Source organism: Camelus dromedarius, chromosome 30 (genome assembly GCF_036321535.1).
Source record: "Camelus dromedarius isolate mCamDro1 chromosome 30, mCamDro1.pat, whole genome shotgun sequence".
NCBI classification, from domain to species: domain Eukaryota; kingdom Metazoa; phylum Chordata; class Mammalia; order Artiodactyla; family Camelidae; genus Camelus; species Camelus dromedarius.
In genome coordinates this window covers 8,320,063-8,334,465 of record NC_087465.1, presented here as the reverse complement: position 1 = coordinate 8,334,465, position 14,403 = coordinate 8,320,063, and the positions used below count along the sequence as shown (strand labels likewise).

The 14,403-nt window shown below is 38.8% G+C and overlaps 1 protein-coding gene across 1 annotated transcript in view; it reads left to right on the top strand.

The window, feature by feature from the left end:
- The window catches only part of LOC105094653 (cytochrome P450 7B1), a 153,305-nt gene extending 139,170 nt beyond the window's left edge, over window positions 1-14,135 (top strand). Inside the window, exons 5-6 of the mRNA XM_031441559.2 lie at window positions 821-996; window positions 8,552-14,135. Of these exons, the coding sequence (XP_031297419.2) occupies window positions 821-996; window positions 8,552-8,839 (464 nt within the window). The 3' untranslated portion in view covers window positions 8,840-14,135. The remainder of the gene's footprint in view (window positions 1-820; window positions 997-8,551) is intronic.
- Window positions 14,136-14,403: the final 268 nt, after the last annotated feature.

The window sequence follows — 14,403 nt, the reverse complement described above, 5'->3', positions numbered from 1 at the left end:
AGACAGGAGCTACATGCTGCTATGCATGCTATCAGAGTGATTTATGCAAATTATGCATATTATTCCCAAAGGAATTCCTCCTCAAACTGCCAGGATAAATTGCCGGAAATTAGCCATAAAATCTGTCGTGCTAGGAGCAAAAGGTGAAGGCCACTGGGAAAGCAAGGACATTCGGCTTCTGGAATCTTCCAGGTTATGATGGTGGCTGTTACTTTCCCTGGATGCTGGAGGGAAATATGGTTTTCTTCCAAATCCTATGAAATAATTTTCCCTTTGAAATTTTTCCAGCAAATGCTGACTCACATTTTATTTACAGCTTACATAAAAGAAATTAAGAGTTAAGCTGTCTCAGAAAGCACTACTACAATTACTTTACTATTAACTGCCTAAGTGGTTGTTAAATTCCTGTGCCTGTCTTTGAAGTCATCACTGTTCTGAAGGTTGGTGTGCCAGTGGTGTACTTTAAGTGGGATACAGTTTTTCTTTCCAGCACAGCCTTCCTCTCTCGCAGATCATTCTTTCCTACAAAATTCCTGATGAATGACTTTCTGGCCAAGTACAGCGCTATTGCCTCCTGCCTGTAAAATGCCCCAAGCTTGGGGGACTGGGTGTGCCTTCCCTGCCTTCTGTCTCATCCTCTCCCCTTCTCTGTCTCCCATCCAGAGCCCCCATTGGTCCCCTCTTGGTGCTCAGTGGATCTGATTGGGAGAAGGTTTCCCTGTCAATAAAAGCTGTTGGTAATGAGCTTTACTGACAAATTGAGAGCACTTTTCAGGAGCAGTCATGTTTTAATATAATGTTACTTTCCTGTTTCCTTCAGAAAGCACCATTCTCGAGGCCCTACGGCTGTGCACGGTTTCAGGCATCTTCCGTTTTGTTCAAGAGGACTTGACACTACATCTAGAGACCCAGGACTACCGTCTGCGAAAGGGAGACTTCGTGGGCATCTTTCCTCCCGCCCTACACTACGACCCTGAAGTCTTTGAAGCCCCAGAGGTAAAGAACCATCCAGCCGGTACTGCTCCCTCCTGGGGATGGCAAGCTCACTCCTTTTCCCGTGATCTCTCTCTCTCTCTCTCTTCCTTTTGCCACCTTGTTCCAGAAAGGATTTGAGAGAACCTGAGGACTCCTGTTTTTCCTTCCAATGGGGAAATGTTCCTATTTGCAGAAGTATTTCCTTAAGGGTCTTTCTTTCAAGGGTTTCATGATCTATAAATAGAAATACAGTGATAAGACTAAACTAGTTTCTTCAAATGAAATGAACATTGATACACCTGTGGACACTATTCACTTTTGGCCAAAATTGGGTTTCACTTGGCAGAGAATTATTAAAAGCCGTGGAGGGCTAGCTCTTGACAGGTGGCTCGGAGAATAAATAATGATGACTATTTTGCTAAGTGTTTCCAGAGAGGAGTTAACTCTCCCAGAGTCCAACACCATCATTGCCATGGTTAAGCCCCCTACTTTTTCACCTCTTACTAAGGGTACGTGCCCCTTCTTGATCAATTAGGATGGCATTATGAACTTGAGATTGTAAAGCCGCCGCTCACGGGTGAAGCTCTGAGGGTAATTGTGTCATCTCCTTGTATTTTTTTTCTGAAGCTGGAGTTAATGAATATCAAAGACTGGAAATTAATCCACCCTGGCTCATCCCTTAATACCACTTCCGAGGCTCACCACCTGCATGCAAATTGAATGCAGTCATATTCTGCCCATGCTTCTCATGAAGTCATGTTCTTGCTGCAGTGGTTTTTGTACCTAAGATGCCATTTTTCAAAGGGAAACTTCTGTCCTCTTTTTTGAGCGGTTCATAGCTGAACCACTTTTAAACCCAGTTTCTAAGATGTTTTTGCAGTCAGGCTAGATGAAAATATTGTTGAATTTTGGAAATTAATAAGAAAAGAACAGACTTCAAAAACAATGAGATAATTTGCATTATTTCATCAGCAAAGGCAAAATTTTTTAAGTGACGGGAGAATGTATGTATAGTTTCTATGTGTTTCAGAAGAGGCATTACGTGAATAATAATAGCAAATCATAAGTAGGGTGATAGTTGTGAATGAACATTTTGCAGGCAACAAGCTTTACCTCCACATTTTATAAAAAATAAATTCCACACATAAATAGGTACTCAATAAATAAATAAATAGCTAATATTTGAAAAATATTTTAAAATTTAAAAAATAGTTTTATTTCTAGCCAAAATTTTTAATTTCGTTTCTGCTTAGTATTTCCATCATATGATTATTCCACTAGTCATTATGTTTACTATTCATGTCACAATAGTAAAACGGACATTAAAGTTATCAACAAATAATGAATGTTTGGCAAGTCACCACTGTTGTTGTGGTCTTTGGGCTCCTCCCATTCTCAACCCCTGACCCTGACCCCATGATGGAAAAGACCATGAGTTAGACTTCTAGGAATTTAAATATCAAAGTTAAACATTGAAAATGTGCAGATCTATAGTTTTTTTCTGTGAAATACTAAATAGCAGTGCCCAAACATTGCATAATAAATCAGCCAATCTTAATAGTAGTCAGAAGGGTTTGCCTCATACTAAATCCGTAGGAAGAACAAAATTGCAATATTGTGAATACTGATTTAGCATCATTAGGGTAGCTCTAAAAAGTTGATGAGCAGTCTCTATTACTTACTAGACTTGACATTAGTCAATTATGCTTGACTAGTGTTAAAGTCAACTAGCTAATTTTTTTGCCTTGGTACTGTTTTCTTGAAATGGGTTGTGTTGTGCTGATAGTTATTGGCACAGAAAAAAAAAAGTGATATAGTTCAGAACCATTTCCATATGATTTGGCAAAGTCTTATGTAATTCATTCTGTAAACATTTACTGAGCATTCACCACTCTCAGGCTTGTAGGTTAATTCCTTTTCGAAACAACATAGGATGGCGAAAAGTAGGTACTGTAGCTGCTCGTGTAACAGGTGCCCATCTGAAAACGATCATGCACTAACAATTAAGAAGAGAAGACGACTCGGGAAAATTCTGCCCTTGGCCATCTGTCACTGACAGCACTGTCCCAGAAGCCTCATTGGAGGCTCATATTCCTCACTGCCTGTCTTTCGTACCCTACACATCTTGAACGAGAAGATCCAGCCTTAGAGGCAGAAAACAGGCGATAGCTACTAGGCCAAAATCATGGGGAAGACTAACTCCACACACAAGTGTAGTTGCTCTAGGAGGACATGGAGACTGAGGAATCTTAGCAGAACATGGGTTACCCGACCCGGTGAGGCATGGTTCCAGGATGTTCAAGCCAAAGACACTCTAGAATATTACATTCCAGACACAGGCCGTGATCGTCCTTCACAGAGCTCTCTGTTGTGGAATGTCCCTCCTTACTTGTCCACCAAGAGACTCCAGATTAATCCACAGGAGTCTCCCTTAACTACCTCTTTTTGACAACGTCTCTAATTCCCATCTCGTTCCTCAGAGTGCTGGCCACTCCTCACTCTGTGGCCTGTGTGTACTTTGTTCTAGGGCGTCCCACGCAGCATTTTGCAATTACTTGTTTGCCTGTGCTCCCAAACACTGTAAGTTCCAGAAGGAGAGAGACCCTGTTATCACTTTCTCTGAATTCTCAGTGCCTGGCACACAAGAGGGTATCCTGGAGGGTGAATAGAGGGGGGTTGCTGTGATGGGTGGATGTACTGAAAATGAAAATACACTTCAGTTAAATCACCACAGATATGTACTGGGCCGAATTAGACCCAGTAGATGAAGTGGCTTGTGTCTAAATACAATATTGTTGGGAGTGGTATGAACCATGGTGAAGGGACAGCCCAGGAGGCATCTAAGTGAGACCATTTGGCTACTTCCAAACCAACCCTGAGTTCTTACGAGCGTGTCAACTTGATGTGGCACAGTCATTTTTATTACTTTTTTTAAATGTCAAAAACAGATTTCTGGGTGAAACATAGACTTTTTAAATGTTTGAAAAATTAAATTTAAAACACAATGTGAGCTAGACAGAAAAACAAAATTGGGGGATCTTATTGGATCTATAACCGACCAAAGTGTAACCTGTGTTAAGAATTATTCTTTTCCTGAATATCGGTTCCTTACTCGGGTGGTACTTGGGGATGTGGGAAAACACATTGGCAGGTGAAATTTGAAACAATGGGACAGAGCAAAGGAAACATCCCTTCCCAGTTCTTCCTTCCTCTCTCTTTATCAGTCAGAATGCTACTTGAGAAAGTCTAGATAATCTCTTAATTAACTGGGAATGGATAGCTTTTTTAAATTTCCTGAAGCTTCCTCAAATTTGTGCCAATTGTCAGCCAGAATTCTAGCCACTGGCTCGCAGGTAATCAGTACGTGGTGATGACTACTTTTCTACCAAAATGCAACATCTAAAACCAGAACTATGGAGAAGCCCAAATCTCTTGGTTGGTTTTTCTACGGAGGTGCTAAGCTATAAAGGGAGGCTGAGGGGTAGGGAAGAAACAGCCACCATTTAAGATGGTAATATGTTACCATAACCTTGTAGCCTCCTCAAGTGAGGACTCAGGGAAACAACAAAGTAATTGCAAAGCCATTGGAGTACACCCCAGCCCCTGCAAAAGTTCTGAAGTTGAAAAGCCTGATTTGACCTCATGCAAGCCTGTTCTGTCTACTTCTCAGAGGCGTAGGGATTATAAAGTGATAAATGAGTTTGAAAGCCCTTGAAAAAATTCTAATCACTATAAAAATTGTTGTATCAATATTCTTTTGATGATCGTCACTGTTCTTAGAACACACTAGTTATGACAAATGTGGAGATACTCTCAATAATTTTTTGTCTGCCCCTCAAGTTGGAACATTGCGCCATGAGCACACATCAAGGAAACAAATGAATAAGGAGCATCTACTAGCCTGAAAGCACTTGCATGGGTATAGCAGGTAACATGGATATAAAAAAAGACGCCTGTCCTCAAGAGCTCACAATTTAGGGGCTTGTCCTGATCACACGGCTGTGTTTTCATAGCCAGATGCTCCATGTTCAGAGGGTTCCTGCCACGCCAGTAAGGTGGCCCTTCATACCTACCATGTTGGAACCTCAGTGTGCTGATAAACCAACACTCTGAAAAGCCCCGACTTTGTCATTTGTCATGGTGTGAATACTTTCACCCTGGCTGATTTCACGTTACCAGTGTGAAGACCCTGAACACGGTGTTGGAAAGAGACGTATATATTCTCTCCAGCTGGTCCCAAGTGGCTACAGCACACCGCTGATTGGAACCTACGCCACGGAGATGGGAAAGGAGCTTCTGTACTTAGTCATCTTGCTCCCAGGAAGACTGACTGTAAACTGGGGGCAACGGTGCAGCCCCTAGTCACCCATTTGAAACAGTGACAGTTTTTACTTCTAGGAAATCCTAGCTTTTGTCTAACTTAGATTCCCATACCAAAAATGATGAATTGAGTGAGTCCAAGGTCTGATCATATTCTGTGTCACCTACCCCAGCAAGACCGCGTTTTATGTCTTTTTAACTTCAGTGCTTCATGTACAGAAGGGCTGGGGAAAATCTGTTGAACTGAACTAAACATAAAATTTGGAGAACAGAGATTAGGGTGTTATGCAGTGTTCCTCAGTCACTCGTACCCAGAATTCTTTTCCATCCAGGAAATTGTACCATCTACCCAATCTTTATTTCTAGTGCTAAATATCATACCATTTTCTATTTGTAAACATTTTCTATCTGAATATTCATCTACTTTTCATTCCCTACATCTTTATTTACCCCTTCAATATCTCTGTTTTCTTCAAAAGCTTGAAGATTGCTTTTAAAATATACTTTATTGTCATGTATTTATTCAACAAACACATAGGGAGCCTCTACTATGTGCACAGCACTCGGGTGAGGGCTTTGAAAATACAGAGATAAATAAGACAGTGTGACAACTCCCGTCTCCTGGGATTTCTCAGCTCTGCCATTTCCTGTGGATGAGCTCTGTCTTCAGCTTGGTGACAGGATAGCTGCCGCCTTGTCGGCATCGTAGTCACCTGTAACCGGCGCCAGCAGAATGGTGATGAACCACCGCATTTTGTTTTTCTTTCTTTGTAAGAAGGACGCTTTTCCCAGATGTTGCCACAGACTTTTCCCCTGTAGCGCAAATGAGATTGGTTCACACGTCCGATCCTAAATTAGTCAGAGGCCAGGGCAAGGTGTTTACCATGATGTCCTCGACAAATCTCATACAGAAGACAGGCTGCTGAGGAGTCAACCACAACTATCATTAGAGGAGCAACGGGGGATGTCAGTGTCTTACACTTTTCTCTTATCATTTCTCTACTCTCATCCATCAAATAATATTGCATTTAATGTACCCCTTTAAATTGTGAAGCGCCAGGCTGTTATGGTTCCTGCAAAGAGTTGAAGTCAGCATGACGCATCCTGTATTTAAGTTGTTCCAAGTCAACCTGTGTCTCTTGAGCACCCTAACTTTTCGTTCTGTGTCACTGTGACCCCCAAATCTCCAGGGTAAGACCATTATACCCTTTCTCTTTTGGGCTAAAATCAGACTATATTCCTAGCAGCTGCCACAAGCCTTTCCTAATATTGGCTTCCGCTTGGGTTCTCCATGTCCCTGCAATGGAAAACAAACAAAATAAATTCTAACTCAAAAAGATATTTATGCCCATATTCCTTTTGAGCTTGATGGTAGTCACAGAGCAAAAGAGGTTGGCCTTCCCCTTTCTTGTTTCATAATGTAAACAACTAAATAGGCGTTTCTATGATTTTGTTATGAGGTCATTGAATGGAAGGTGATGGAAAACAAGAGGATGGACGTTACTGATTGGCTAGAAGTTTGAGGGCATTGAGTGTAACACTGCCTGCAGGTGGCAGGGGTTGGGGAGCACTTAGGCATTATTTGTTGATCACGGTGGCTTTCCAGATGTGTATTCACTTTCACAAAGAAGAGCAGAAAAACCATGACAGTGTTTGGCTTATTTATGATAACAGCATTCTATGAAGTCATAACCCAAGCTAAGCTTTCCTTTTGCACGTTCTGGCTTAAACAATGGGGCTGACTGCAGTGAGAGCTTTTCCAAACAACAAATAATTTCGTGGCAAAATTGACATAAACTTTGGCCCAGCCAAGGAGCTCTTGGGAAGACCTCTGGTCTCCTCTGATCGGTCACTGAGAAAGAGGAAACAGCAGTCCTGGACCCCAATAATGGAAAAAGACTGACTGGGAGAGAATACTGTATAGTAGTTCTATCTCCAGTGACAAAATGGGTGTCCACGGAGTGTGTGCTTGTTCATGCTACAAGGAGGTTAGCACTGGTGAGAGCCTTTTCAGACTCTCAGACATCCCAGAACTGCCTGTGGGAGGTACTCTTGTGTCCTGATGCAGACTGATTTTGCCATTATGATTTCATCAACTTGCAAGTTTGAAGACGGGGTGAATAGAAGCTAAGTACGTTGTGTTTTCTAAACTTGAATATTTATCAAAATCAGTATCCTAGGTAAATGAAGATAAAACCAGTACTTTTAAAGGGAGTGACTTCGCTCACATGAATACTGGCATTGAGTGAGAAAAGTAGGTCATCTGTGATGGATTCAGAATCTATTCATACATCGCAGGGTTTTTGCTGTAACCTAAATGTTTTCGCCTTCATGGTGCGTATCAAAGTTGTGTGCTGAGCAGATCTAACGCTAATGAGCACCACGTACAGGAAAGACTTGGTCATTGTTATGCCTGCCATGTGCGTTAATCTAATCAATGGTTTAATTCACCATGGGCTGAAATAAGGTCACTCAGTCTCCTCTCAGAAACTCAAGTGAGAGTAAATTAAGATGGCGGACCGAACACCCTCGATAGACCAGTCCCATAATTTTCTGTAATGAGTATTATAACTTATTTACGGAAATGTATCAGAAACAGAGTTAACCCAAAGAGCACTCATTCTAATAGAACTGTTGTAGGAGAGAGTCAGAACGACATCAAAAAACAAGCAAGACCAATACTGTGCTTTAGTTCCTCTTGTGCGCAACGTGAATCTTACTATTTTATATCTGTTTCGTCCCAACATAAGCACTGAATCCTAAACTCATCCATCAGTAGATGACTGAGAAGGGATAGAGAAGTGAACACTAGGAATCCTCAGTTAGGCAGCTTCTGTGGCCAGTCAGAGTCACCGTCCACAGTGACAATGGTGGCAGTGCGGGAACCCTTCCCTCCAATCCAACACTTGTATTTCAAGTGCCTGTAAATCAAGACCCATCTTAAAGAACAAAAACGGAGATACTGCCTCTAGACTTAGGAAACTCAGTGTAGGAGAGAAGTGGGAAGGAAAGTCATGTAGGAAAGTCTGGATTTCAGTTTAATACTGGAGATGTAATTTTCTAATAGCACTTGAGTGTTTTGAAAGTTCATGCATGATTTGCATTTAGTCAAGTTTTACTTCTTGGTGTTTGCTGGGTTAAAAGGAGCCTGTTACAATGGGGTAGGGAAAGCCAGCAACTTTGTGAACCTGAACTCAAACTATTTCATGTAAATTTTTTGTTTTAACACTCTTTTTTTCTTTCTTCCTTTTTGTAGGAGTTTAGGTTTGATCGTTTTATAGAAGACGGTAAGAAGAAAACCACCTTTTATAAAAGAGGGAAAAAGCTGAAGCATTACGTCATCCCATTTGGATTCGGAATCAGCAAATGCCCAGGCCGATTTTTGGCGTTTGTTGAAATAAAGCAGTTGTTGGTTATACTTTTAACTTATTTTGATTTAGAAATAATTAGTGATAAGCCTGCAGCACTGAACTTCAGCCGCGTTTTGCTTGGTGTTCCATATCCAGATTGTGATGTTTCATTTAGGTACAAAGTAAAATCTTAAAGAAGCTAAAAGGAAAAGAAATCTATCAAAACTAACCTAACTGTGTTTAGCTCATTTATTTGTTTTAAATTTCTTCAAATGTAATTGCTTTTGTTTGTTTGTTTGTTTAAAAAGCACTAATTTCTATTTGATCTGAGATCAATCCAGTTTGTACTTGGTCACAAAATGCATCATAAAAAAACCAGGATGGTGGCATGAGAATGGACATCAAAATCAACATAATGATAAATTTTAAATAAATTTTTTAAGTTTCTATGTATTGAGATTTGGGGGCTGTCATAGTAAATGTGCCTCCACAGCAGTAGGTTTGACACTGGGATTTTTTTAAGTCATAAATTCTCCTCTAATATGTAAAAATACACTTTATGTACTAATAGAAATTTGTGCTGGAAATGGGCAGGAGTCTAACAAATTCCAAGTTCTCAGAGAAGAAGGAAATTAAATTTCCATGAGACACACTGGATGAAAATGTTCCCTTCAAGTGTAATATCAATAATATCTATATTGCCAGGGTACGTTTGCATTAAATGAGTTTTGCAGTAGATTAAATGCTTCAACTTCACTTCAATATTTAATCATCCATAAATGTTCTTTATTGCTTTGTATACTGTGGCTCAATGGAACAAAATTTCTTGTTATATAAGGCCACTCATGTTCAAGTTAGATACTGGTAAGATTTATCAGTATAAGAACACACGAAAACCTATTATATATTCAGCAATTGCCCTAGGCATTAGTATTAGGTTTATTGTGGGAGTGAATGCTGAAATCATTACAGGATTGATTATAGCATTGGACTCTAGTGTAAACTCTAAGGGTTATGCCCGTATTGCAATTAACTTTCCTAAATGCTTTCATTTATATCAACTGAGAAACTAGATACCAGTATTTGTTCTTGACACCTCACCTCTTGGACTTGGAGTTTATTTGCATTATTTGAATGGCAATGTTACGTACTACAGTATAATTCCATATGCCACAATGAAGCATTGTGCGGATGGTTCAAAGATTTCTAATATCAGATTGTCTGGCATCTGGCCTAAATGCTCATGCTGTGTATAAACAGGCAGAGCAGGTGATTGCACCCAGTTAATTCACACTGCATTTACAGGAACTTCTAGTATTTCAGAAATGCACTATTGTTTTCAAAAAGGAAATTGATTTTTTAAATAGCATTGTAAAATATTACCCATACTTAAGAACTAAATAGGTTTCCTAGCATTTATTTTCTCCTCCCCGAAGTACATGCTCTAAACGTACCTTCGGGAAGCCCTGCTGGTCTAAACTTTGTTTTCGCTGGACTGGAGATGTTTTCATTTTTGCCCGCGTTTCTGAAAGGTGCTCTGGCTAGGTGCACACGTCTAGACTGACAGTTACTTCCTCGCGGCACTCTGAAGACATCTCATGTTCTTAAGGCTGCCCTTGTTCTTACCAAGAGGGTAGCCTTCATTCAGTTTAATTATTCAGTAGGTTGTCTGCCTCTTTCCGCTGCTTTAACGTGCTCCCTTTGTCTCTGATGCGCTTGGTTTCTGTTTATCATGCTTGCATCTCCTGGTGCTTCTTGAGTCTGAGAACGTGTCTTTCATCAAGTGTGGAATATTCACAGCCATCTTCTCTTTTAATATCTCCTCTCTCAGGCTCTGCGTTAGGGCCTCTCCCCCTGTACCCCATGTTGTTTGACCTTTTCTCCTCATATTTTCTATCTCTAATTTACATTCTGGGTGATTTCTTTGGATCTTTAGATCTCCCTCCCAGTTTATTCTGTTCTTTACCTCATCTACTGAGTTTGTTTCTTCCTTCTTTCTGTTTTAACCTTGGGTTCATATGACTGAGTGATCACATTTCTTATACCCCCTTAGCTCATGGTACACAATTATAATTGATCCAGACAAGGCCTCTCTGGCTTTATTCACGCGTTCTGTTATAGCCCAAATCGCTACCATTATACCCTTCCCCATCATAGGCAAATATTCTAATGTGCTTGGTGTGTATCTTTTTGTTTGAATGTGTTTTTATAAAACATATATTATTACCTTGGGTGCATATGTTGTTAATTTATGTAAATGTATTTTCTATACATCATGTTCTTAACTTTTTTACTAAGCTCTATATTTTTAAAGATATATCCATATTGCTTTTTATATATATGAAATCTATTGCTTCTAACTGCTGTAAAGGATTCCATAATGTGTACTTGCCATGTTTTAATGCTCTGTTCACCCAGTGATGGAAACTGTGTTGGCGAGATGGTTAATTTCGGGGAGAGGCCAAAGCAGAACCTAAAAACTCTAACCCCTACCCTACCCATCCTCCCACCACTGTATGCAGCCATCCTCCACCCTGGATTGGTGTAAACCCTGTCCTCAACGTCCCCACCACACACACACACACACACACACACTCACTCACTCGTAGTTCATGATAGCCTTCATTCTCTGAGATGTTCTAGATTTTTGTGTTCCATCCTCAGATCCTTACCACCCTCTCCCTTCTATATGGTCTCCAGCGTTGATTTGAGTCAGGCACCACCTGTCAACTTGTCAGCTTTTAGATGTTCAATGCCACTGAGTCTGCTAAATTTAACGATTACATTTTCAGTTTGAGAATTCTCTTTGGTTCTTCCTATCTGTCTGGTCATTTTTGATAACATCTTGTTCCTTCATTCATACATTCAACATCTTTTTCATTTCTTTAAATGTATTAAGAAATGTACTTTATTTTCTGTATCTGGTATTTCCAAGTCATCAGCATTTTGTGGGTCTGATTCTGTAGCTTTTTGGGGTTTTTGTTTTTTTGTTTTAACTCTTCCTCAGGATGGCTTGTTTACTGGGCCCATGTTCCTTGGAATTTTATCTTTGGAAAATTTTTTAAGACCTGAGTTTAAAGCTTACACCTTCAGAGAGAATTTGTGTTTGCTTTTGTCCGACTGCTGATGTTCCTGATCAAACTCAGGTCACTTCGGATTTTCAACTTGAGTATTTTGAGAGGTGATTGGAAACGACATGTGTGGTGTGGTTTAGCCAGACTGCAACCCTATGATGAGGAATAGGCAGGAGAGACTTTCTGGGGTTTTCTCCCCTTTACCCAAAGCCAAGGCTGAGACAGGCAAGTACACCCACAGTCCCTCTCTGTGGAGCAAAGTTTCTTTCTAGGTCACTTACTGAGGATGTTGCCTCAACAAGTCTTGGCTTTGTGCAGAGGCCTTGGATTACACACACACACACACAGCTTGGGCCCTAAGCTTTATCTCATGCCTTCCACAAAGTGTAGCCCATTCCTTTTGTACTAGGACATCTAGTCCACCTTATTGCCTGAAGTGGAAACCTCCAGATTCTTAAATTCATCTCAGTAGTAACCTTTGTGATGCTCAGCAGAAGGAGCATAGAGAATCATCCCATTCTAGTACCTGCTTAATTTATAATTAGAAGTGAAAGGAATTGAGAATAGAAATATTATATAAAAGAAATGGATAGTAGAACCAAAACAAGAGAGTCTTGTGACAGGCTTACATCTGGAAATTAAAGAGTGTTTACGAATAGGATAAATGTCACAGAGAACTAAGTTAACAAACATAGACTTCACCTATGACATAACTGGTCTGTTATCATCGAGTCACTTTGCCTCTCTGTGCTTCAGTTTCTGTATTTGCAACATAAAAATAACAAGGCTTTTTAACATCAGGCTTCATTATGTGGACTGAACACAGTAAGATGTGTGAACTAATCTTGGAAAGTGTGATGCAATATACAAACGCAGAGCTGTAAAAGAGATACTTTGACAATGTTGTGCTTTTTTAAATCTGTTCTTATGTATTCATTAAAAGGAATGATTTTTTGTCATTAGTTAATTCATTATGCATTTATCCAATCAAACATTTATTGAGCATTTCCTCTATCCTAGATATAATGCTATGCATTAGATTATGCTTCTTCAAGAACACACAGTCTATTAGAGAAAACAATTCATAGCCAACTAATTTATTATAAACGTAGTTGTAATAAGTTCATCTCCTTAAAACTATTCTAAAATTCTGATTTATCACTAGTTCTAACTAACCTTCCTTTACTCCTTCCGAATTAGTGTTCTGTGATGAAAAGTTACTATCAGCATAATTACATATAATAAAACATACACCAAGTATTGTGATTATATGGTAAAAATAACCAAGACCAAATACAGTCATTGAGGCTTCAGTACTTTTTAAATACTATTTTACATTTAGTAAAAACCCATCTTTCCATTTTTACAGCCTCCTTTAAATGTCAAATTAAAGAAAATGAATAATTAAAAATATTATTTTATATCAATGACCAACAGTAAGTAAGCATTCAGTTAGCAAAAACTGAATGCTCTGAAGGTATTAAGAAAAAAGCTATTTATCACTAAATAAGATGTGCCGATAAGCAACCTCTTTGGGAACTTTTATCTGCCTTATTTTGGCTTTCCTGGTATACTTCACTATATTTTCTCCATTTTATCATTAAATTTTGGGTCACAAGTCTAAGACAAAGGAGATTCTGTACTCAAAATTTGCATGATTACTTCTATTTTCCCATAAAAAATAATTTGGGTAGCATTTCCTATAAGCTAATTCTTCTAATTTAACCACGGAATCTTAAATCCAATCTCAAAACTCAAAGCACAAAAATTATCTAGGTTTTGATCTTAGTATAAAATATTTTCAATAATTATAAAATGAGAATTATATGCCCTTAGAATGTACACTGTTTTTAACCTATTAAATTGGCCAATATTGCCAACCATTATTTGCTTGAACTGCATTATTAGGTATTCATATGCACATACTCAATTAAGAAAAAGTTAGCAAGCCAAGACTACATTCCCTGTAGCATTATTTTAAATTATGATGAGCGACCACATAAAACTCTCTAGCATTTCTCAAAAGCAATTATTACTTACCCTACTTCATAGTGTTAATCTAAATCAGCAACCGTTGATATTTGAACTTTTTTGCTTAAATGTTTACTTTTTTATATTTTCCTGAATAAGATTAATTTGTGAAAATCTCTACTGCACAATTTTAAAAAGGAACTAATTTGGCAATACTTACATTGTGAAATATGTTTTAGGCAGATGAGTGCTGTGTATTTATAAAAAATCTGTTGTCCTGAATATTTGTTTAATATTATCTTTTGATTTTAAAATGGTATATATGTGGATTTATGAAGAAGCAAATTATCTTGAAAAGATCTTAGGTGACATGCAAGCGCTTTGTAAGCCAGTTTTAATTTTTTTTTAATTTACCACAAGCCAGTAAATCAACTTTTAAAGCACAGATGAGTGACTATGTCTCCTTATTTCCCTACTAGGAGCATGTTGGGTGACATAAGATTTGATTACAAATAGTAGATTATTGGGGAAATAATTTTGCTGTCTGAATATCCCCACCTCCCCGTTCCCCCCCCACACATACATACATTCTTATTTTCTCATACTTGTGATAAAAAGTTCATTAATTGTTATATTCAGAATGTTTTTCAATATGTTTTCATGTAGGTATATATATGGGAAATAAAAACAGATCCAAGGAATATCAGTGACTA